Genomic DNA, 26,061 nt, shown 5'->3' with positions numbered 1-26,061 from the left:
TTTAAAATTTATTTGTGTAAATATATACCTTTTCTTCAAATATATGCACTGTATTTTTATCAGAACCCTAACTTTTTCTCTGGAAAAAAGTTCCAAATGAAATACTAGATCATTTAATTCAAAAATATACCATTTTATATGTAATTTGGACCTAACTGTACAGATTAAGATTAAAAGGAGAAATCGTTCATTTTTAAGAAATAGTCATTTTTCTTTGCTTTGGATCTGGGGTACTTAAGAAAGATCTGATGGCAGGAAACTCTAAACCTATCAGAGRTTCAGACTAGCCACTTCAGATAGAAGCTGTTGAAAACCTTGGTTTCTCATTTTAGGTTATGCAAAAACAGTAAATGCCCCTATATTCTTTGTCAACCAATCCTATGTTCTATTCTGTATCTGTAAAGTGTGATCCATTTCAAAAAGTGTTAAGATGCATCCTGAGGCAAGGCAGTGTTGAAAAGTTGGGATCTATAAATGTTTTTATACTTGTATGTGAAACTTTATCTACCAATAAGCAAAATTCAGTGGTTTCAAATGATGTCAGTCCGGATTTTAACATGGTATTACTTTAATGCAAAAATAAGAAATCTAACAAAAAAAAAAAAAAAGGCACTGGTTAATAAAAGATTCAATCAAATATTTTATCCTAAAAATGTCAATCTGTAGTCATACATTTGAATGTGTCTTTTTTATTATTTTCAAAATAATTGTGCTGTATTTTATTTATGTATTTTAGGCACAGAAGGGGCAGTGTTTGGGCACTCTGTGGAGACACCCCATATCAGAGCAGARCCTTCCCAAGACCTCAAGTAGGTGTTGTTCAAAGAGTTGTTTTAAAATTAATTATTCCCAGAAATAACTAAGCCTTGATTAAAAGCAAATATCTGGGGGATTGGTAGACTCCAATTTACTATAACTGGACAGAAAAATAGCTTCTATCACACAGGATGTAAAATATGTTAGTTTTTATGAATGACTTGGATCCTCTAACAGAATAATCTGAGCCTTTGAGAGCTATGCTTTCCCAAAGATTGGAAGCTTCAGACTTAAGGTCAATTAAGTACAGTACTGTTTTTCAGTATCAGTCACAGATTTTGTTTGTTTATGCGCTGTTACAAAATACATAAGTCATCTTTAAGTAAGCAGTACCAGATTTTCTCTTCAAGCAGTGTTTCTGAGTTCTGGGTTTTTTAGTACTTCACATSCTTTTAAAATCATTGTCAAGTTAGGCTATATTTTTAAGCATAAAATCATCTAAATGTTGCTGTATGAAATGTTGCTGTTCTCAGTTCTGATGAGAAGCATCACAGTCTTTGCTGCAATTCTAGTATACTCTACATTATATACTCTCCCTTTTTCTGCCTAGCAATATTTGCAATGCGTTGCTCTGTAGCATAGGATTGGTTAAATGTCCTCCCAAATACTTTCAAGGGTGTGTAGGATCATTACCCAATAAGGAGGTTACAGAAATTAGGTGCAGCAAGCTGCCCTGCCTAGTCAGAAAGGTGAGAGTTGTAGGAGAGGTGTAAGAAGTAAATGATTGTGTGTGATTATTTGGACTATTCATTTTAATGCTTTGGGAGCTTCCAGAGGACCCTACTTGGTAGAACTTTATTTTAAAATSCTTTGCCAAGACTCCTCTAAGTCCTTGTTGAGAGTTATTAAAGACTGTTATTAAAGATGGCCATCAAGGGGATGCAGTTCCTAATCACAGGGGAGACAATAGAAATCAGAGTAGAAACACTGCAAGCTTTACTTGTCTAGAAGGCAAAATTTGAGAAAGAAGATGGAACTTTACCCATTTATAAGACTCTGAAGGTTACACACTGATGAACTTTGTCTCCTTSTTTCTACCATTTAAATGATATGAGAATGCAAACATATGGTAATAGAGATAATCCAGTGTTTTCAGAATGCTTACTGCATGCTTCTTTGTATACTTTATTTAACGCAATACTGAGACACACAGCTTTCTTTTGATAGGCTTCATCTCTGCTCTCTTTTGGCATAATTCATCCCCACAGTGCTCATTGTTGCTGAATATTTTCCAACTCCACTTTTCCTTCAGCTCATTTTTCCAAGGTGGACTTCAACTGATGGGAATTCTCCTGAATTTTCCATTCATCTTTCTGCCTTCTTATTAATAATGAACTCAACCCAAATTTGTTGAGTAGATGAAAGAAACCTTTTCTGTTTGAGATACTATATTTTAGTCAAGCTGCCTTACCGTATGTGCAAGTTATTTTATTCTAATGTATTCAGTCTATTTTGTATCCTGCAAGCTCTTCCACATATGTGCTGCTATGTGTTAATTAGGATCCAGAGATACTCTCTTTTTAAAAAACTTTCAAATCTTTCATACCCCTGTAAGTGATACAAACTAGAACAGGGATTTCTTGTGTTTTGGCATGCATCTTTCTGAAAGATTATCTGCAGACCCCTTTTAACCTTCTATCTTTAAAGAAATAACTATATTTTTATGTGGTGTTTTCGAACAGTAAAATGCACATGGAGATTCAGGTGGACACTTTGAAACCCCCAGTTACCATGATTGTAGCATTTTACTCACTAATGCAGTGTCCTTGGAATGTGGGGCATTTGAAATTAGTGGTGACATGGGACAGTAAAGAATGTGATTTTAGACAAATTGCCAAGCATAAATTCAAATCTATTAAGCCAAGTTCTTCTTGCTGTGCATCTGGAATTTGAGGTCTTCAGACGTATCTGTAATATTTGCTATTATAAAAATCTTGTGAAGAATCAAACTTAGTCAACATTTGACAGGGCAGCATAATTTTCCTTCTTAGGTACCCTAACATTTTAGTGATCTCTTTTTCCTGTCTTACATTTTCAAATAATAGSTAGCAAGCTCTGGCTTTTACAAGATGCTTTTTACAATCCTTTGTGAAAGCTGGTAAGCCCTTTTGTGTCAAATCACAAAAACTAATTGAATCTGACTTTCATTAGCTGGGATAAGCAGAATAAAAGAATCATGCCTAAGAATCAGGAAAGAAAATTATGACTTAATAATTTAATCTTCATATTTCTCTTGCTGCCTTTTCTCACAAGAGTGTAGTTAGGAAGACTAAACTTCCAATATGACAGGTCCCCAAATATTGCTTTTAGGCTAACACTACATTAAAACATAGTGTACTAATAGGTAATATCTATGCACAAGAGGGCAGACAGTAGTTAAATGTTGATTGCTTTGCCCTGAATAACCTTGCTAATAGGGGCTGAATTACTTGGTTGTTGTTCTCTGGGGAGTCCTGGAAATCAAATTTAGTAGATTTTTTTTCCTCTTCCATGTCAAGCTTAGCGTAGTATTGACTATGAGCTAATCCTGAAGGCTAATGCTGGACGTAATGAGATGAGAACTGATCAGGCAGCATGGAACCACCCAAGCTAATAGGATTTTAACTCTGATAAGAATTAAAGAGTTTGAGAGATTCATTTTCTGGAACATATCTGGGTAGTTTACTAAAATGGCAAAGCATTTATTCTGTAAAAGCCTGAAATTAGAGAAGACATCAGAAAGGAATTTTCTCATTAAACTGATAGACTGACATTGATGAGAGCAGGCTGAGAGTAAGAWAAGCACCGGGCCTCTACTCAATGATTTTACCAAGAAATAAAATAGTAATAAATTTTATGAGAAAGGTGATGTTTCAGTAGAATAGGACAGTCTAGCTTTCCCATAATACTTACAAAGGTCTCAGGTTCTAGTTACTTTTTCAGGATTTGTTTTTAATAAAGTGGAAATAATGACTGTTTATGTTTTCAGAATCTGTTTGTTGTTTATATAGTAATTTAAGTGTTTGTGTGTACGTGCTGATAGAAATCTGTTTGTTTAATCTTATCTCTAGCTCTGAAAATACGTATTTTTTTCTTTCGCTTACATGTTCATAGAAAAATAGAGATGCACAAGGCTGTAGTGAAAATTTGAGGAAYTGCCAGAAGTCAAACTTCCATATACATAAATACAGAGACATTAAATTAAAGGGAATAGAAAGTAAAAGCAATTTAGGGCTTAAAATTACTTTGAAGAGAGGGTGCAGCAGGAATTAAAGGTAACTAGGTATGTCTTTTAAACTGAAAGAGCAATTTGCTTTTGTGCTCAGTAATGGTGATTGTATTAGAAATAAGAAAAAAGAAAAGGCATCTTATGGGAATTGGGATATGAAAGAAAAAAGTATTGGTACTGTGATAGATAGCAAAATTCATGTTGTTGAATCAGGATGCTGGATAATCCCTTTGCCTATTGGTGAAGTAAATGTGAAAGTAAGGTCCAATACCCAAAATTTATAATACACCTTTCATACTGGGAAAGATGGATGGTTGGCAAGGATAGCAGCAGTAGTGAATGGATGAAAAATAGGTTAAATGAGTTAAACAGCATGTTAACCTTTCAGTCTCAACTCTTATTATGCAAAATTTCATAGCATTATTTAGGAAGTATTATTAAAGAAAATAATTATGAAAGAAATTAAGATAAATAAAAGTTTTATTGAAATAGAACATGGGTAGATTTTGCTAGTCCAAAGTTTTCTTTTGAAAAGACACGTGGTCTTCTACTTCCACTTCTAGCTCAGGACTAGAAGCAAAAGCCCTTGTTTTACTAATGTCTTATTTTCTGGGATCTTCCAGATAAAAGAGTTTGCCTATTTTTTAAATGGAAATTGAACAACAGTCGTCAATACCAACTCATCCTCAGACTCATTTCTGACATGGTTTAGGTTACATTTACCCATTGCTTGTTATACCTGTAAACTCCTTTTTGCTGTAATTTCTCTGATTTASCACATAGCCTGAAATGCTCCATAAAACTTGCAGCATACACCTTTAAGTCTAAGTAGTGCAGATGCGATAGTCATAAGGTTTTCATTTACTAACTTCCTTATGATTTTAAGTGAATTGGCTTACAGTTATAATAATAAAAGGGTGGTTTTTTTTTTTTTTTTTTTTTTTTTTTTTTTTGAGGCACATTTAAGGACTTTACTCTTTGAAATGGACTGAGTTTATGTTTTGCCTATCAGACAGACTAGAAGCAGGCAGGCGATATGGAAGCTCTGGAAATATTAAGGGTGCAGAGTGGGGTTGGGGTTCTTGTTACAGCACTGTGCTAGAACCAGGCAAAGGATTGCTTTATAATAGCATTAGCTCGGTTGGCCATGAGACAGTTTCATGCTTGCCTTGATTTTACTTGAGAATAGAATTCACTGCCAAAAAGAAAGGAAAAGTTATTGGCTTCTTCATAGTTTAAAAATACTACAAATATATTCTCTAATGCAGAAGGAAAAATATCACTGTCTGCTTTTTTTTTTCTGAACTGGTGCTTAGCTTAAAAAAAGACAGAAAGTAATCGTGTTCTGAGTTTTCTCCTGCACTTAATCTGCAGAGGTGGAAACAGACCCACCTAAAGAATTTCAGCAGAAAAACTTYCCATAGGTGGATGCATTTTCATCCAAATGTCTCACAAAAATATGTCTTAATTGATCTCAACTGAAATATACCTATTTATATCAATTTAAGGCCCCTTGGGTAAACAATATGGAAGATAAGATTAGAGAATCAGGGACCGGCTGGATTACCAAAGGTAGTCACAAGTAGCTAATAGAGTTTAAGATTTAGAAGATCTTCTGTGAGCCGCTTCTCCTGTGTTTCCAGTTGTTGTTTGGCTCTAAAGCAAAACAACACATCTTCCTCTTGACAGTCACTTAAGAGTTATCTGTGGATATGTTGCTACAATCTGTTTCTGACAAGATACATTTCTATTTTAAGAAAATATATTCTGAAGGACAACTCAGAGTACAGGTAGCTCTAAGATATCAAGACTATGTCCTGAAGAGACATTTTCCCTTTCTTAAGAGACTATGTTAGATTACTTCATATACAGTCTGTGTCCCATAGCCTGAAATATTAGGYTTTCAGGGGTCTTGTGGTACTTCTCTAAGAATAAGAAGTTGGATGATCACAATGGAAACCATACATTTCTTCTAGTCTGTAGATTATTTTGTACCTAAATCCTGAAAAAAATGGATAAAAGTTTTTCGGGCTATTTCAAATCTTCCTTACAGCTTTTTTTCTTTTTTTTTTTCCCTGTTTTTTTTTAGTGTGATTATTATCTTACTTGTGATTTTGATAGTTTCTGAGTCTTCAGCTATTCTGGTTATGCCCTAACCCCACTCTGAGAAAGAGGAGTGCGTATACACTGGTTCTCTGTAATTTTCTTCATACCACCTGCCTCCTTCATCAAGCTTTTTCTTCAAACATTTGTTCTTTTTGGCACATCTCACATTTCTTTGACACTTCTTCACTTTTTCTAGTCCTTTAGTAAAAAGAACAACAGATAAAATTAAAAAGGCATTTTGTTTCTTTCTCTTTCTCCTCAATATCTAATATTTTTATATTCTCAGAAGGAATTCTTTATTTTCCTGTTTTCCTGATTTATCAACTGTGTCCAATAACATTAAAATATTCCATGATTTTTGTTGTTGCTGTGGTAATGGAGACTGACTGAACTGATATCTGTAGTACGTACAAGGCAATTAGAGCTCAAAGTTGAGTCCATTGAGGTGATTTTTGGGTTAATTAGAATTTAAAGAGTTATAATGAGGTCATGTTGACAGGTGCCATAGTCAGTGACATTCATAGCTTGGACATAACATCAAATGCTGTGCTGAATGCCTTACTACAATTCTGACTCAAGTCAGGAAAGTTTCCGCTTTCAGTGCTTTGTCCATGATTTGAAAATTGGATATTGGAAAAGTAATTTTGGTACTTACTGTTTTGAGGCCATTGCCTGTGCCACAAAATATTTAACTTCTCCTTGTTTAAAAGGCTTTTTGTGGAGCCACAACATACAGACAACCAAATTCTGCCCTTAAAGTTAAGGTTGCTGCTGCTATCAAAGGGAGTCTGAACATGAACATTTGAGAATTTTGCCTCTTGATAAAGGCATATCTGATGATCCATGAACAAAAACAAGGCTCTGCAAACCTAACATATTTTGCATTGAATTCCAAAAAAACCCTATTGATTTCATCATGAAATTACTACCAAAATTTGATTAAAAGCACTAGAATACAAGTTTCAAGAAATATAATTCTTTTAGTAATGAAGCACATGCATCTCACAGAGGATGTAAATAGACCAAAGCAGCTTTTTGTCACTCATATATGTATATATCTATATTCCTATAGATATATGTAAAAACGTCTGTATATAAAGCTGTAAGTGATATGAATGAGATTAAAATGATTGAATAATTTTATTTTGACAGTATTCCCACTGCAGTGACAAATACAGCTAAACAAGGAACTTCTGATTGAACAGTGACTCTTTAAAGAAAAATTAATACTCAAAAAAGAAGTATCACAGGGGATCATATTACTGTCTTTGAATTTTTTTTGAGAAAATATGAGTCCTCTGTAGTCTGGAAGCTCCTAGAGCTCTGAAGCTCCTAGAACACTGCAGCATTTATTTTTTCCAGGGCAATTCTGCTCATGAAGACATGCCTGCAATGGAGCTACAAGTTTAAAGCCCCCCAAATTTTTTTTGGCTTAGTTGATTGGGTTTTTTTGGCCAATTCTTGGAGCACAGAGGCAGACAGTAGTTCTTTTGATATGAACTAATAGAATAATAGGAATGAGATAATATATTTTAAATCCTTTAAGTTCTGTGGAGCACAAGATTTTCGAAATTATTTTGTAGGTCTTCACTCCAACTGGGCACAAAGTAATTTCACTGAAGGAAGAAGGCCCTAAGTTCTGTGGGGTATGCAGATGAACAGTGCTTTTTAATGTGAAACACCTGGGAAGGGGGCAGGTGCGGGATGCAGGTGAAGAGGCAATGGATCTTGTGCATTCTTTAGTTGGCAGCATATTTTTTAATTTTACCTTTTGCGTACAAATTGCATATTGCTAGAGGTAGAAAGTCTGGAAAGAGAAAGTAATTCAGATGTCATATTCATTTTATYCCCTGCCTAAAAAGACGTGAAGCAAACAGATTCTTCTATGCAAATGCAAATAATTATTTCATTCTATTTTAAGAATTATCTTCTGTTAGCCAACAGAGCAAAACTAACATAGATAAATTATATCCCTTGTGAGTAGGAGGAATGCATAAGAAGTTAATCTAAAATATTTCTTAAACCCCTCAATTAAAGGTTTTGTTTCATTTTTTAAATTATTTTTCTCTCATTCAATCTGGGTCAGTTTGTAAATAGCAAGTGGCATTTTGGAATAAGACATAAATATTTCTGCATTYCTGATGAGAAATGTCTAAGTAACTTCAAAGCAAAATATTCAATTAATTTTGAAAAGTTTCCTTTCTTAGCAATAATTCAAAATAAATTCAACTCAAATTCATAAAACATTGATCCTCTGAAGTTCATGTTTTTTGACAAATTAACTGTTGATAATTAAAAGAAGAAAAACCCTTCCTGTGCTCTAGAGAGACTATCTGAATCTTGTATGGAAAATTGAATAATTATGTTGCTGAAACAAGCTTGTTTTAAAAGCCTCTCTATTTTTCCTACAGTTGTGGTTCTTTCAAGGTATTAATAGCTCTAGTTACCTTCTTCACCAGGGCTCTTTGTAGTTTTGGGAAGAATTATATTACATGAATAATTTTCACTTATAGAAGTAAACACTACTTTGAAAGGTTGTCAGTAAATCTGAAAGGAAAGCAATTTTTTGGTATGTTATTCTCATAGTGCTCTCTTATTTCTGCCGAGGATATTACAACATGGAGTGTTACAATAAGTTCATAGTAGAGATTAAAGCTTTCAAAATCTGACAAAGGAACAAATTGTGAAGCAAGCATATATCAGAAATAATTTATCTCCAAACACTGAGAAAATAATCTCCCTGTGTATATAGGCTTTTGCATTACCAGTAGTCTGCTGGTAAAGTTGTCCAGCTGCAAAACCACTTTTCAGATGTAGTTCATCAGAAGTACAAAAAGAAAAATATATATTACTAATTATGAAACAGACGTAGGCATGCACCTTTACTAAGAGATGGCAGGTGTTTTAAAAATGACTTCTTAGATCATTGACTATTTCTTGACATTTCTAACACGTTATTTATATGTTTTCAGGAAACTCCTAAAATATCTATTTGCTTCTGAAAATGCTGAATTTGTACTCCCAAGTGTATACTTATCTCATAGTAACAACTTCATTTCAATTTCAGAATTTAATTGATCCAGCATCTACATTTTAAATCAACTGGCAATCATTTAAGTCAACAAAGCTCATGAAAAAGAAAAAAAGAAAACAAAAAAAAAGCATGATGGAACTGGAGAAAACAGTTGTGAGCTACATCCTGGCATTGGTTGGGGAAAAAAAAAAAAAAAAAAAAAANAAAAAAAAAAAAAAAAAAAAAAAAGCCAGTGTGTAATTGTATAGCAAAGTTATCCTTTTTGAAAGACATCTTCCAGATGGACAGCTGGAAAATTTCAGTCGAGCCTGAGAATAATTCTGATGCTACTATACCAGAAATTTTACAGCTTTTCTAATGCCAGTGTGGTAAACGTAACTGAGGGCACTTTTGATTAAGAAGTTGCATCTGAAACCAGTGGGAAATGTAACTACTCTGGAAAAGTAATTTATAAACTACAAAAATGTGCTATAGAAAAACGTGGAATAGAAGTATCCCAATAATTCTACATCCACACAAATCAATTTCCTTTGAATTCATGGTAAAACCTACTTAAAGCAAAACAGTGCTTGTTGAAGACCTTATGTTTAGAATTTATATGATAACTGAAAGAACAATAACTAAATGTCTGTTATTTTTTGGTTTTGAAACCTCTTTTTCACCAGAGTGCTGGASCACTCTAGTGTAACTGAAATAAGATTTTTACAGATCTAACCTGTGTTTGTTGAGTAGATTGCAGTTGTATGACATGAATTCCTATGGCAATTCTTGCTGGTTTCCCCACTACATACACCCTTTTAACAAAGTCCAAACACAGGCTTAAAAACTGACATGCCACAATAAAGATTTTTTTTACTTGATATTTAATTTGTATATAATGTAATATTTCATGATTTATGGCAAATGGGAAGTGATGCGCAAAGCAGATATACATCATTTCTTATCTATATCACGGCTTCTAAGTATTCTCTGATATAATTTTAGTCTAATCCTATGCCGCATTCATTGCAAATAAATCAAAACTAGGTTTCTCTTTGTTTTTGTTTGTTTGTTTATTTTTCTAGTGTAGATACATCTTCTCTAAAGGGTTTTCTGTATCTTTTTCTGCTGCTTTATAGAAATTGCTAGTTCACAGACCAGTTTCTTGAAAACACCGATGCTGGTTGATGACTGATAATTGAATGATTCATGATACTTAGATTCTTCAGTGGTGCAAATAACCATAAAATATTATATTGATTTCTGCATAATCACAAAAAATTGGGGAAAAAAAGAAAATGGATTGGCATATACAAATGCAAAAATAAATTACTGTTTCTAATTATAATAATATAATTATCAAAAAAGAAATGAAAGCATCTGGTAGAGAGACCTCTAGGAATATCTTTTTTWAAAAAAATCAAATAAGAATTTTTGATTTTTAATTCCATTTACTTGTTTCTTATCTCTTTTTGGCCATTACACTTGTCGTAATCTTGATAATCAAACAGTTCTGCTGCTTCATTTTTTCATAAATGAGACCTAATCAAATGCATAATATTAACTGCATCTTTGATAAAATGTTTTTACTTCCTTCAGTAGATGCACATTTTGCATTTGTTCATTTTTAATGGGCATCTACAAATAATGATGTACTCTAACAGTCTGGTTTTGTGCTGCAAAATAATTGCTTTTCTTTTTTTCCTGCTTTGAGTGTCAATGACCATGTAACAATCAGAAGCATTTCATAGACGCTATGTCAGTGACTTGCTTTGCACGCAAGTGTGGATTTTGGTTTCAACTGGTCATATATCACTATTCTGTACAACTTCTCTAAAAAAAAGCTCAATAGTTGAAATACACTGAAATTCTGTTATTCCTTTGATTTATTGATCTTTCATTTGGCTTTTCTCTAGCAAATACTTTATCAAAATATTTGTTTCTTTATGCATCTAATAATGCATCACAGTGTGGGGTGAATGTAACCCAAAAAATCAAAATGTAATTTCCCTCTTTAACAGAGGGAAAGGCAATGTTTTCTTCCAGCAATTCATTCTAGCCCCCTAGCCATCATTAATACATTTCATCTTACAAACAGCCTTTGTTCAAGTAAAGTGGAACTGTTCTGTCTTTGTATTCCTGAGGAAATGAGATATAAATAGATTAAGAGATTTGTTTCGCTCTTAAAAGAACTCTGCAATAAGTCTACGCCTGAACTCAGCTAGAATCCAAATTTTTGGCTTCCAGTTCAGTAGTTTTCCTCTGATCATCTTTGCTATTCAGTGTGATCATCTTTGCTATTCAGTATGTCAGCTCCACTTTTACAAACTCCTTGCACTCGTACTTCCATTTCAAGAGAAACCTGATAAATAGTAGAGTTCTTCATTACCATTGATCAAGTATCATGACTACAGAATACAGAGAAAAGGCAAAAGAATAGCAAGAGCTGCACTGAGGAGAAATAGTGAGAATGTTAAGATTATAACAGCATTGAAGAAGATAAAGTTTATTTTGCAGAAGAGAAAAATTACATACAAAAATAACAAAAATAGAGACATTTTTCTTTTTTCCTCTTCTTCTTACATAGCACTGCTACATTTTCCTAGAGCACAACTAATCCTGCCAAGGCAAAGTCATTGTAATACATTTAGTTTTAAAACTCATTCATTATTTAAAACTTCTAAGAAGTGTTTTGTTTTTATTTAAATGAGTATTTGTCATCCATCCCTAAGCCAAATTTAGTTATTAACTTGTCATTACAGTAGCACTCCAAGATATGTGGAATCTTAAGTATCAATATTTTAGTGTTAGTGAAGTCAAGCAAATTAGGTACGATATTCTGGAAAGCCTCACTAAGCAAGCATGCTTAAAGACAGACTTAAYTAACTAGAAATGGATTTAAACATGTACTGAAGTCCTTTTCCTTTTATTGACCATAGAAATTACTGAAAGAATCAGACATTTAGCAATTCATTTTTACTTTATCTTTCAAAATAGATTTTCTATCTAGGTATATTGTGGGGTTTAGATCTGGATGAGTTTACAGTGATATGGATAGGTAATTTTTTTTTTTCCTCAGGGACTGTTTTTGTCTTTCAGACTTGAATCTCCTACTAGATCTTTGGTGATGGAAGCACCCAGGGGAGTGCAAGTCAATGCAGCTGCAGGAGACTTAAAGGCTACCTGTAGGAAAGAGCTGCACTTACAATCCACAGAAGGGGAGGTAAGTTCAGCTGGTAGAGATAGGTTGTATAGTTCTGCCTGATAAAATGCAAACAATACAAGAATATTTTATTAAGGAGAGAGATGAGTTTATTTGTGAGTTTATTGCATGAATTTTGATTTTCTTTAGATATCAGCTCCAATTGGGCATCCATAACATTACTGACAATGCAAGCCACTTTAGAGAATGAATGCACTAATATAAATAAGGTGTAAGGACACAGAGTAAACATATGATGGACTAAAACTAGTTTCTAAAAGAAAAACATCTCTATAAAAATACATATTAGCTGGTGCTGTTGTTGAGACCCCCATGGATACACCAAATGTTGATAGATAGGATGGAAAAAAAGTGTACAAGGTTTATCATAACATGCTATTAGGAAAGCGCATTCTAACACAAAACAAAGTTTGTATGTCAAAAGTAATTTTCATTTCAGCCTGAAGACAATTGCATTAACAGCCAGGCTTTTTATGTGAGTAGAAGAGTATTGGATCTGTGAATTGGATCTGTGAATGAACCATTTTTGTGGCAAGATTTTTTATACGAAGAAAATGCGCTTTTTGTATAATTCTTATATTGATTAAATAAATTTAACATTTTAATGTTTGTAAGCTTATTCAATAAATCATCAAAGATAGATAAATTAATATTTTCCATCTATAGCATAATTATTGTGCTCTTATGCCAGGAAATAGTTATGTGGCATCTGGAATCAATCAGTTATAACCATGTAGCAGAACATTATGAATTTACTGTAGATTAATCTATGAAAGAAAGGAAATAACAACTTCAGAATGTTTTTTTTTTTTTGAAGAACAAATGTGTTTACGAAATACTTTTCCTCTAGCCTTATTTTTCATACAGAATAATCTTTAGCCTCCCACATCACAAACAGAAAGCCTCTGCAAGCATTCTGAATTCTGCTGTCTGATACTTTTTATTTATTGCAGAATTATAGTAATCCTTTTAGCCATATTGCAGAATATAATGCATGATCCCAGACTGAGTACTGGGGCCTGTAATTTAGACCCAGGTCTGCTGCCCTTTCATGGAGCGCTTGAGCTGCGCCCTTGTGAGTCGAGGCATCAGCAGAATCCCTTGATTCAATTACAGCTTGGCATTTAATTGTGAACTCTGTATTATTCTATAAATAAACCATAACCAATGGTTTAAAGCTGCAGTCATTTACAAGCAAAATGAAATGCGAAGCTCCAGGCTCTAGCAGATTCTCCTGGTTTACATTAAAGGAGAAAGAACCTTTCCTGCCTGGAAAATCAGCACAAGGGCTTCTAGTTGACTGATACTTTTTCCCTCATATAAACACAATGCAAAAGTACAGATCATGTTTGCATGTTTTAGATGCTAGATTTTGCTATGTCTGCAAATGCACAATAATATGTAAAAATAAATCCAAAATATGCAATCACATGATGATAACAAGCTTAAAGGATTATTTGATAGGKTTGACTCACTGGTTCAAGATAGAGTTTTAGTGATTTTCACAATACATCTCCCTCTGAAGGAGAAGGGTCTTGCTGAGCCTATATGCAAGTTCTTTCACATTCAGCTACCGTGTATTTCTGCAGTCGTCTCCCTATGCAAGGCAGGCCCAGCACTTGAGTGGCATCCTGTCTACTAGCAAAGGTCCAGTAGAGATAAGGAGAAAGGCACACAGAGGTGTCTCGTCATTACAAACATACTCATATTAGTCACCTTGCCTGTGACCTTTTCCTACGTGTTTGCTTATCCCCTTGTTCCTTGTCAGCTTGTGCTCCTGAGTTGCATGGTTGGTGCCCTGGATCTGGTTGTTTCTAGCATAATGAGGCAGATCCCTGGATGCAACCTACAGCTGTCGCATTAAAAATGAGCAATACTCTTTGAAAAAAAGAAAGTGTAGCAGGCAAGAGGGCAAGCTTATATTGACCTTACTATTTTCAGGTAACTCAGCTTATTTCGGTGAGGTATATGCCATGGTCGTATTGTAGAGACTGATTGACAAATGCACTAGTGTTAATATCTGACATACAGCCCTATCCAGATCTCTCAGTAAGTCCAGAAGATGTATTTAACTTTGAGATTAATAATATTGGAGTAGTTCAATTGTAAGCCAAATTTTGAAGCTCTGTTCTTGTGCATTTTGTAACTGTTCTTCTGTTCTGAAGCAGAGGAAAGGGATTTTTAATTATCTAAATACTCTGGATTGGAGCTAGTGTGTCCCGCATGCCATTTGCCACAACTACGAAGGAAGGGAATGGCCAAAGACAACAGCATTTCCTAGAATAGTTCATTTCAGCAAACTTATGCTTGTCTGAGATGAAATGTTTGCAAAAACAAATTTAAATCATGATATAGGTGAACTAAGTTCAATAATAAAGAGCAGTGACTGATTGTAGAGCTCACGGATCCACAGTTTATTCACCAAAAGATTTGGTGAATAAACAAAAGAATTGCCTAGCAGTTGTATGCCATATTTTGCTTTGAAAGCCATTTTTKGAATTTTACCCTTTTAAACTGTCGCTCTTACCTGGGAAAAGTGAGCTGTGTGGTTTGTGGAAGTGAAGGAATATTTCTCCAGTTTTAAAATAATTAATTCTCCTGTTAGGTCAGGTTTAAATGTTTCTGTTAAGAAATACTGATGGAGATTTAGTACTACCAAAATATTCTGAGATTTTCCTAAGTAAACTTTTCAGTTTACAATTGTTCTTCATTTCTAAGTTAATTTACTGTAGAAAACACTTTTATGTTGTTGTCCCTAATGAAAACAAGATGTTCCAAAACTAAAAGAGCCAAGTCTTTTAACTGATAACACCCCTCTCTGAATTACTTGTTCACAGCTACATTTTGAAGACCATAAGCAGTTTTATTAGGAAGAGAAAAAGAAGTGACAATGAATAATTKATCTATGAATGGTTTTTCCATGAGTATCACATTTTAATCTAATTCTGATTTGAATGGTAATTAATATAGTTTTGTATTCAGTAGACTGAGCACAAATATTCCCAAAGCATTTTTTTCCTTTCTACGCTGGTTGCATAAATCACAGATGAATCACATCTGTCCTCTGATTGAATGGATTTGCAAATACTTCCAGTACAAGCAACCCAGAAATGGAATTTAAAATTTCTTTCTAAAAATTTTTGTGCATGAGGTTATCATTGGCGTTTCATAAACATTAGAGCTTGTAAACACTGTTTAACATTCACAATACCACCACTGATCGGCCCTGGCATGATTTCCATTATAACAGGAATAAATACACAAGAAAGTTTTCACAGCATTGCTACTAGAGCTGCAAAATCGGTAGCCCTCAATATATTTATGTTGCATTGCTGTTATAAATCAGAAATAGTAATATATATTTGAGCTTATATTTTCTTCTGAAGCTTTCCTTCTTTTTTCCTACCCTTCCTACCCTTCCTACCTTTCCTACCCTACTAAATCTGAATCTGCCTTAGCAGCTTCCCTGGGGCTATTTATCTGACCAAATCCTTCAGTGAATACAGAGAATTCTCCCATCTTTATAAATCTTAAACAACACACAAAAAGTCTCATTTAACTTTTTCTACTTAGTCCATCTCGTCTATTGAGCAGACTTAGTATAAGACCCACTGTAGAACTTACATACATGGCACATTCATATTTCTGTTGTAAATGACTATATGAATATTTGATTTTTTACCTTTTGCCTACTGAAAGTTGTCCCCTTAAATTTAGTCTATATTTTGTAGATAATATATATATTCTATTTTGTCTTTCTAGCTTGCCCTTTCTCTCCTCAGCTAGGTTAATGCCACAATCTGATAAGCAGATGGTTTGCAGATCTCAGGTAACAAATATCACTGACAACATTGATTTTCTGTACAGTTTCACAGGATGAATTTATAAGGCACAATATAGGACTAGCTAGATTTGCCRGGTTGGTTAGTCTTTGACATTTCTTTGCAGATGCGTACGCCTATGCTCTTCTACGTGTTCTTGACCCCATTAAATATCACCATCACCACAGAGTGACAAATGACTTAACTACCTTCAGAGATTTATGAAAATTCATAGAAATAATTGATTGCAAACATTTTAAACAGAGGCCAAACACTYGGTTATACATCCTTTGACATTTCCTTTAATACGCAGGACACCTGTGAACTCTTCTTTTGCAAAATAGAGAAATAAGAAACCTATCTGAATTATGCATCGCAACTGTATACTGTGTAGAAAAAAGTTAAGTTATTAATACTTGACCAAAAAATCTACTGAATATTTCATTCTGATTTCCTTAAAAACAGAAATAATTTAGGCACATTACATTTCTTCTTCTTGCTGTTTCTGTCTCTCCAGCAGTACTCACACAGCCCTGCTAAAAATGTGCAAGCAGAAATTACATTCATATAAAATAGGTAACACATTAAAACAATGTAAAACGAATACAATTTTTCCATTCCTACCACATGACCTGCAGGCAGATTCAGTCTGCTATTTTAATAAATCAAAAAACTGGTCTACTTACAAGTAGTTTAGTACTAATATATTTTTCTCAGCAGTAAGATTACACAGGACAGAAAACAGTGACCTAGGATTTCTAAAATGTAAGTAATTAAATAGAAAGCAAATGTTCCTGCTAAATGCTCTGCTCTCTGGTATGAAATAGCATTTCATACCTGAAATGAAGTATAGCTGCTGCCTTTTCAATCTCTCAGTCTCCTACAATGTTTCAAGGAGGATGAATAAAAGTTTCAGTTTTATCTTTGCTCATTTATCTGCTGAGCTGCGAGAATCTCAGGAAGAGCATTACTGGGTCACGCAGCCTTGATGCTTATGAAGTATTAAATGCTTTATCTCATAGCTTTCCCAGCACAAAAGATATGTATATAGGCAACTCCCATTAACTATTATCCTTTAGTAATAGTGGTCCTTGGGAGCATAATTTTCTTCAGTGTTTRCTTTAACTGTATGTCTTCTCCTTATACACCTTTATATGCCAGCATGTGTAAAGACGTAATTGCAGTTTCAGTTTTACTGATTTTTTCAGGCGGAGATTTCAGTTTTCAGCAGAAGAAAGTGGGGAAGGAGGTCCCAAAGTGTGGACTGTGGTCCTCTTAAGTACACATTTGTCTCTTATGCTGTAATATGTGCATCCCGTGTTTACCTGTTGGATAATAGTGTTGCATCTCTAAAGTTTAGATCTTTAATAATAATAACTTTGAAAGCATATGGACAGAGTAGGCTTTAATACTTATTGAAAATCAACATTAGAAGTCCAAAACGCTACTCAGATGTATTTTTTAGAACCATTTGATCCAAGTTATTTGGAGTTAACAGTGTATAACAACAGCTGCTGTGTGATATCCTGGGGAGTTATTGCTGAATTTGGAAGTATTTTATCACTATCATGTTCTGACATCAATACGTGATCTTTCGGCAAGTATAGAACTATGTTGAGGACAATCCATTAAAAAGATGCACCTGTACGTAGACGTAGTGTAAGTAGAATTGTACTGTGGAAGGCTACTTGTTAGGATTTCATTTCTTCCTGATAGGAGAAGTGACAAATTACTTTTTATTATTTGTAAAGCCTCTATGGACAAGTGTGTCCTTCCTTTCCTGCATATGTTTTACCAATTACTAGCTTCTAGTTGCTATGAAATTCCCCCTTTTTTTCCTTTTTTTTTTTTTTGAATAATACTTGCTATAGTAGTTTTTGCTTCTGCCTGAGCTGATCATTTTCTGTATGTAATATTCTTTTACAGTTGTAATTGTCATAGAACATTATTAAATTGTTGCCAACATCATCCACATTTATTCCATCTAAATTATTTCTGGTGGGCTCTTGACTCCTAATTTTATGAGGTTTATGAGTTTTATGAAGTAGGATTTCAAAAGCAGCCATGAGTGTATGTGTGAGTAAAGAAATTATTCCTTTCCCATATGAATTACAGAACAAGGATAATCATTTGCTGCTTTTTTTTCAATTCCTCTATCAGTCAGGGCAAGAGTTTAACAAATTCTCCCTTTTTTTAAATCTGTTTTTTAGCAATTTCAAAATGAAATGAATGCCACTTTTTTTCCTCTTCCTTTTTATTCTTGCCTTGATAGTATAGGATCTTCTTGACTGTCTCCCAAAGAAGGCTGATTTGGTACAGTTTCTGCCTTGCTTTTTGATGTCTACAGCTGGTTTTATCCTTAAATCATATTTGTCTCCTGTACAAGACAGCAGAATACGTGTCCTATCTTCCCAGGTTCTTCACATGTGCTGTGAGGAACAACACTGTGATAGTATGGTGTTAGGTTGGATATGCTGATTTCCAATGCTTTATAAACTCAGTAGGTAGTATTCTGGGAGCTCACCTGCTCGTGAACTTCATGCTGTTTGTGCAGAGCTTAAAGCCATTCTGGTTTGTTACCTCTTCCAGAAATTCCTGGTGTGCATCTRAGGATGACTGATCTCACTTTGGCTTTCATTTAGTCCCTCCATAAATAAAAAATAAACTCAGAGTAGCTGGAAACTCTTCTATTTTTTGCAGTGGGATTATTGGTGATTTTGTCCTTTATTTATTCAATATCATGATGTTGCTTATTCGGCATCATGCAAATGCAATATAAATATAACATTAGAGAACTCCATACGAATTCATGAGTGTTAGCCTTTCYTGTGTTTACAGTTTCGTATTCTCTCTTATTACTTTCAGTGAAAAGAGGTGGAAAGAAAAAAAAACAAAAAACATTTTTTTAATCATATTCAATGTTCAGAAACAAATGAGAATAGCTTGACGACCCTCTTAATAAGACTTTAACCTGAGATCTTTTTTCCCTTCATTTAGGTCAAATAAGCTCTTTATTTTGTGTGTATGATTCTATCCTTATTTAATTATTCTCTGACTGTAGTGATTGTTAAGCCCCTGCAATTTAGCACACTTCAGCATGTATTTCCTGCTGCTTACAGGAACACACTAGGGAATGTGCTTTAATATTGCTTCACACTTATTTAAATACAGATTCCTCCAGAGTTAAGATATGCAGCTGCCATGAATGAATACATTTATATCATAAAATGTACAAGTGAAAATTCARCCTGTTCAAAATATTGTCAAAATGTTTTGTATAATGCTGCTTCTATCTGAATAAATATGTTAGGTTAAGACTTAAGAAGAATTTGTATATGCTGAATTAATAAGTACTAATGGATATACAATTCCACAAAGCTGAAAAACAAGAAATGTTGACAGGAATACATTAAATTAAACCTCATGATTACCACAAAATACGTCTTTAAGTTATGTTGCGTTTCTGAAAGGTGCATACTTATTCCTTCTTTTTCCCCCTTGTAGATCTTTCTAAACGCAGATACAATCCGCCTGGGAAATCTGCCGACGGGTTCCTTCTCCTCCTCTCCACCTAGCTCCTCAGCTCCCCGCCAGACTATCTATGAGCTCTGCGTCTGTCCTAATGGTAAACTTTACCTGTCTCCGGCAGGAGCAGGCTCCACATGTCAATCCAGTAGCAACATCTGCTTGTGGAGCTAAAAAGACTCCAATTTATCCTCACACCAGAATAGCCTTTTGTTACTATCCCTCTGCTTCACAGTTCTGCTCGGTTTCCCTTGTGACAAGTTCGACGCTTCAAATGGCCTGCAGAGCAACTTCTTCCAGTGTAAGCAGGAATACAGCGCTGCCTTCCCTCGTGGTTCATGGTACCACTCAGCGTAGAGACGGGAGTCAGATACTCAGCATGTATTCTTCATCAGGAAACCTGGATCATAATATCACCTTTTGTCCAAAAGGGAGAATAACACAGGTGCCTTTGCTACATGAAGTGAAGCACATAGTTTTAGATTTTTGCAGGACCTGGATATGAACTGCACATATATATACAGTACATATACAAATTTGCCCAGATTCCAATGGTGAGATGAATTGGTAACCCCTGTATGTTAAATAACTTTACTGTCTGAAAGCACAATTTTCCATTCATCTTTTTGGATGTAAACTTTTATCCCTGAATTTTAAAATTTTGAAGCATTGTGTGATGCTTGCTTTACTAAACAATTAAATTCAGTAAATGGTTTTTAACACAAAAAGAGACAGAATCCCTCACTCAGTTTGGTTTCTTTAAAAGAAGTGTGTTGTTACTCTTTGTCTTCTAGGTCTAGGGTTTTGTACACTAGGTAAATTCTGAAAGTGCTCAGCAATATTATCTTTCAGAGCTAAAAAGACATCTGCTCTTCTCTGTCCGATCTGAATGGCCTTATATAGTAGTGTCGTGGCTACTGCATGTGAAGCGAGTGCTTTAAGTAGAACACACAGTTTCTGGAAAAGAAGAGCAGGGCAAAGGGAAAATACTGGTGGGATGATTGTTGATCAGTTTGTTGCTTTCCACAAGGTATTTATAATTGGCAAAAGGAAAAAAAAAAAAGAGGAAAAAACCTCAAAGGTACATCTTGTCCAGTTTCTAGCTATGACTACCTGCTGCCATTTGAACACAGTACAAACATGAGTACTCACCWCATGTGTGATGCTACGAAGCAGTGCCCTAACACCTGGAGTGACACATTCACTATTCTTTTTTCCTCACCATTTTCTGATAAGGTTTTCAAAGTAATAGTAATAAATATATGTATTACCCTTTACTCAACGAAATTCAGTATTGAAAAGTACATTAACGTTACATTGACTRTCAAGTCTGTGTTTAAATTTTGCAGCCTCGTTTGCACTCAGATTTCACTGCTTTCATTCTTTTTTGGACAAGTTTGATGTGGGTTTACTTTCTTATATCAATTTTTATCAGTCGTTTGGCTTTGTTGGTAGCTGAACCCCTGTAAGAGATGCTTTGGTATGCTGCTGCTAAGTTTATCACAACATTGATTAACAAGACTATCTTGAAACTTGCAGAACCCAGGAATGTAAAACAGTATAAAAATGTTTCCTATTGTGGAAGATGGCTTGATTACATCAGGTAAGTGTGATTTTTAATAATATCCTTTAAATCACATCATCTAGCATGTAGCTTTAGAGGCTTCTGAACATAGGATTACCAATGCAATGATGAYTTTTGTAAGATAACTCTTAAGATAGGGTGACCAGTACAAGGTGGGTATTGCTACACGATATGTTTTTCTTTAGAAGAAAAGATGTCAAAATGAGCAAATAATTATGATCTTTTTATTTTATTACTAAAAAAAAGTTGATTTTGTTTTCACTACAGGTGAAATTCACTGCTATGCAGAAGACCAGCACAAGTCATGGCTTGGCTGGTGCTCGCCTTTCTGTTGGCCCTCATCAGAGGTGTGAATTTTACCCCCAAGCAAGAATTGGGTACTGGCTGTTTCTGCTAGCTAAGCAAAGATTCTGCACTGATTATTTCATGTGTTCAAAAGAAGGCTATTAGTAACTGATTTGTTATTCCTTGGAGAATACTGTTCTGTCACTTAGAAAGAAATATATTAGAAAATATTAGAAGAAGATAGATTGGAAGCCTTTTTCTTTTCTTTTTTTTTTTYCYTTTGTAAGAGGGACAGAMACAGCGATAGAAGTGACGGATAGAATAACAACACTTTAGATATTAAAGCTATATAATATATACCCTAAAAATATAGGGAAACAGATGCCTTTTTCCTCTGCACACAAACCACAGAATGTAGTTGTGAAAGTCATGAAGATGAATAATATGAATTTGTTTAAGGGCGCATTCATATGTATTTGTTATCTGTGCACACGGACATACACTGGTTATCTAAAAGATATACAAAGAGCTTATAGTGACCGATATATTCAGTGAATTATATTTTGCCTTCTTACAATTTGCACACAAGCAGACTAAGATTTTTTTTCTCTGCAAATTGAAGACCGCAGGAGTGGCTTGGAGACCCTTTGTCATGAATTTTCCATTGAGCATTTCTCATTTGTTTGCTCTTCACCCTAGCTGATTATTACCCAACTATATACATTCAATGCAACCGGGAGTCAGGATGGGCAAGTAGAAAAACAAAARTATTTTGTTACAAGTTCACTTTTAATAGCAAGAATGGATTAATTTACGGCCAAGGTTTAAATGAAGAAAACTCAGGGCATGTATGAGTGGAACTTTGGACTCAACAAAGCTAAGGCAATTAGTCCATATTATCTCTACACTTAGTCCACATATCTCTGCACTGTCAGGAGTTTCTTGCTGGGAATCACTGCAGTCTGCTCCCTAGTATTTCTGGCATGAGTAGAATTAGAGAGTATTTGGGATATTCAGCAGCCTATGTGATAGACACAACCACAGTGTAAAAATTTATCATGAAATCTCAATATTCTAATGAGTTTCTTATTGATATTTACCTTGAATTCCTTGAAACTCATAAGAAGGGGAAAATCTCATTTTTTACTTTGAAGAATATTTCTAGCCCACATGACTTCAAAAAGTATTGGAAAAGTGATTTCAGTGCACCAAGGGAACTAAAAAAGTCAGAAACCCAGCATTAAACTGTTTATAAGCAGCACCATCATTTTTGAAAGAAAAGCAAAGTTTACCTGACATTTTTGAATGCTTGAAGCTAGCAGTAGTGAGAACCTCACCAGTACACATCTCTGTAGATGAGAAGATGACAAAGCAAATCAATATTCACAAGCCTCTCATGTGACCACATGGTTCTTGCAAAATGATTCTGAGCTCATCTGCTCAAAGTGCCTCCCCAAAACATCAGGAAAGTGGCATAGCCCCACACATGACATTTCTGGTGGAAGGAAAGTAAAAGATCTCAGCACAAAGAGATGTAAAAACATGGGGCCCTAGCTTTAATTTTTCAGTGCTGCTTTTATGATGAGGCATAAAATAAAGGTCATTTCTGTAGAGAACCGACAATATTTTTTGTCACCTTCCTCATAGATTTCTTGCCCAGGTTATTTCAGTCTTTGTTGGCCATTTATAATATCTAACATCCATCTTATGATTATAACCCCAGCTAATATATCTCTAATTAGAGTGCTTATCTGATTGAATATTTTGATCAGTTATTTTAGAAAAGAGATGTCACTTATCTCATCTAGGGCAAGAGTTTCCCAGTTAACAAATCACTATGTTGTGACAAGTGTTGGGAAAAAAATTGAAGACATTAAGATATTTTTAAGCATTGGACTATTTTTAGTCCAATTAAAAACAGATCAGTGTCTGAAGTTTTTTCTTTGAGATTATTTATAATATATGAATACATGTATCAAATAAAGCTTCTTTTTGTACTACAATATCCGTTTTGGAGCCACTAAGATGGTATGACAGCTGTTCAATCTTTTCAGATCTATTCCTCTGACAAGTGAAATATATTAAAAGACCTTATTAGCTACATGTATTTAATATATACGATAGATTTACCTTCTGTAAAAGTATGTATCACAATATATTAGGATACTGTCTCTTTCTTGTTTAAAAAATAAAAATAAATCATCCACCAATCTCTCCAAGCACTGTTACCTGTATGGTTTTGTATTGCTGTTCATTTATTGGTTAAGTGATAAGACCAAAGACTGACACTTCTGCTATAACGGACACTATGACACTGTTGCTTCTCCTAATGCTGTGGGAATGAAGAGACAAGAAGTTGTAATTACAACATGAAATTGTAACATAGCCTAGATATGTACAGCATCTTAAGCTGTAGATTGTTCACTTTTTCCCAGGGTTGAAATTGCTTGTCAGCGTAGGACAGTTACGTCACTGCTCACACGTTACCAGATCTTCCAGTGTTCTTAAAAAAGGGGGAAGAATGTGTATTGCAATTGAAATTGAATGTGCCAGGACGCTGCTTGCCTCAGCTGAAGTCACCTTGTTTTGCTGTCATAGTGGCTTGTCTGTATAACCCAATTCACTTGAAACCATTTCAGAGAGAGGGCTATTATGTATGGGTTCAAAACACAGCCATAACTGACTGAAAGAGCTTGATGGAGAATGTTTAAGGTATTTGGTTGCTAACACCATGTAATTGTTTTTATTATTTTTCTTAGGTTCTAAATCATTTTCTAACTAAAAAAGCTGATTTCAGTGTATGCATATGTAAATYGGATCAGAGTTGAAGTGTCATATGGTTTAAATTAGTACTGAGTAAAAGTCTGCTAACCATTTTTGTTTTATTTTGTAACTTCCATGTTAATTCTTTTCTTGTGTATATAAATATATAAAAGGATGGAAACTATTTTCTTACACATACTATGCAATATCTTTGTAAAACTGCAATATTACCAAAATTACAAAAGCTGTGCTTTTGTACTCTTGCTTTATGTAAAACAAATCTTTTTTCTATTTAACGGGTTGTCTGTCTTATACTTGTAGATAACATTATTCAAAAACAGTAAACTGTAACTTTAATTTTTATTTTATTTTATTTTCCTTGGACTTTTTATGTTATGAAAATAATAGCAAGGTTTTGGAAGTTGGAAATTGCTTTTTCTTGGAAAGACAGAACTTTTACAACATGTAATTAACAGTCAGTTTGAAATCTCTCCTGTTCTATTTAATTTGGTCTTAGTGTTTTCATCTGGKGCTACTTTATAACCATAAATAAGTGTGACAGATAAAATAAGAAACATACCAGAACTCATTTCAAGAATAATCCAATGGGAAACTTTCTAAGAGTGAGTAGACGATATAGGACAACTGATGAGGAATATTTATTTTTTCTACTTTTTTTTTTATTAATATGCATTTCTTTCCTTTTTTAAATTAGCCATCCAGTAATAACTGTTACTTGCTTTGATTTTTTTATCCTCGTAATATACTAGGGATTTCCTTTTCCTTTGCCCTTTCATTTTTTGGAAGACAACTGTTGCTGCATTTAGATGTAGAAAATGCTTGCATGCACCTCCTGGATGCCCAGCTGCACTTGAGCAATGCCCACTCCAGGCAGACAGTAGCTACACTAACTGGAAAGCTGCTACCCAGACTGTAATTTCTGTACCACAGCAACAGCTCTACAGATCTGTCCATAGTGCAGGTCTTCCAGAGTCCCGAGTTCACAATAGCTGACACAGCAAGAAAAATTACTCTTAGCCATTTTATTCATGTTTGGACTAGACCTGCCCAATTAAGCCTACATGACACTAGAAGATAAATGGAAGTTGTAGTAGAAACAAAAACAACATTCTGTTGATTCAACTGTATCTTGTGCTGAAACTAGAATATAAAAATACAAGCAGTGTGTCTAAAATTAGGTTTCCTCTGAAAATCCAAGTTTATCTTCCGATYTTTTTTTTAATTCAAAAGTATTATTTGACCATTATCCAATACCTTTCTCACTGAGGCTCTGACCAGAACATGGGTTGTAATAGGTAAGGAAAAACATATGCTCTAACTCCAGTCTGATTAGAATCAATATTACATAGACCACAGATAAGCCTAACCTGCTTATGTGAGGAATAAGAAAATTTCCCTTAGTTTTGGGAAAACTTGAATCATTAAGGGCCGTAGATCCTTGAAGGAATGCCCAGCTCTTCTCAAACTACAAAGTGTTTAAGCACTGAGATCCATTTATATTAAAGAACTTCTAGCTTAGCCAAATTATTTAATGCACAACTTGATCTGGGAAGCAAAGGTGCCTTCTCATCACATGAATACCTCCTTGTTTGTGAGACTTCTAAGGAAGTAGTTCAGTCTCCAGCATAACCTAGAYTGTATTAAAGAATATGACTTACATATTAGAATATCATTCCAGAAGCCAAGACAGGATGT

At 34.4% G+C, this 26,061-nt stretch overlaps 1 protein-coding gene across 1 annotated transcript in view; it reads left to right on the top strand.

Annotated features, from left to right (window-relative positions):
• SGCZ (sarcoglycan zeta) overlaps positions 1-20,272 on the top strand; it is a 215,784-nt gene extending 195,512 nt beyond the window's left edge. The window contains exons 6-8 of the mRNA XM_026033647.1: positions 737-809; positions 12,243-12,366; positions 19,692-20,272. Of these exons, the coding sequence (XP_025889432.1) occupies positions 737-809; positions 12,243-12,366; positions 19,692-19,886 (392 nt within the window). The 3' untranslated portion in view covers positions 19,887-20,272. The remainder of the gene's footprint in view (positions 1-736; positions 810-12,242; positions 12,367-19,691) is intronic.
• The last annotated feature ends 5,789 nt before the right edge of the window (positions 20,273-26,061 follow it).

This window comes from Nothoprocta perdicaria, unplaced genomic scaffold (genome assembly GCF_003342845.1).
Source record: "Nothoprocta perdicaria isolate Ctin4 unplaced genomic scaffold, notPer1 scaffold_13, whole genome shotgun sequence".
Lineage (NCBI taxonomy): Eukaryota > Metazoa > Chordata > Aves > Tinamiformes > Tinamidae > Nothoprocta > Nothoprocta perdicaria.
The sequence above is the reverse complement of the archived record's forward strand: the minus strand, read 5'-3'. Positions and strand labels throughout refer to the sequence as shown.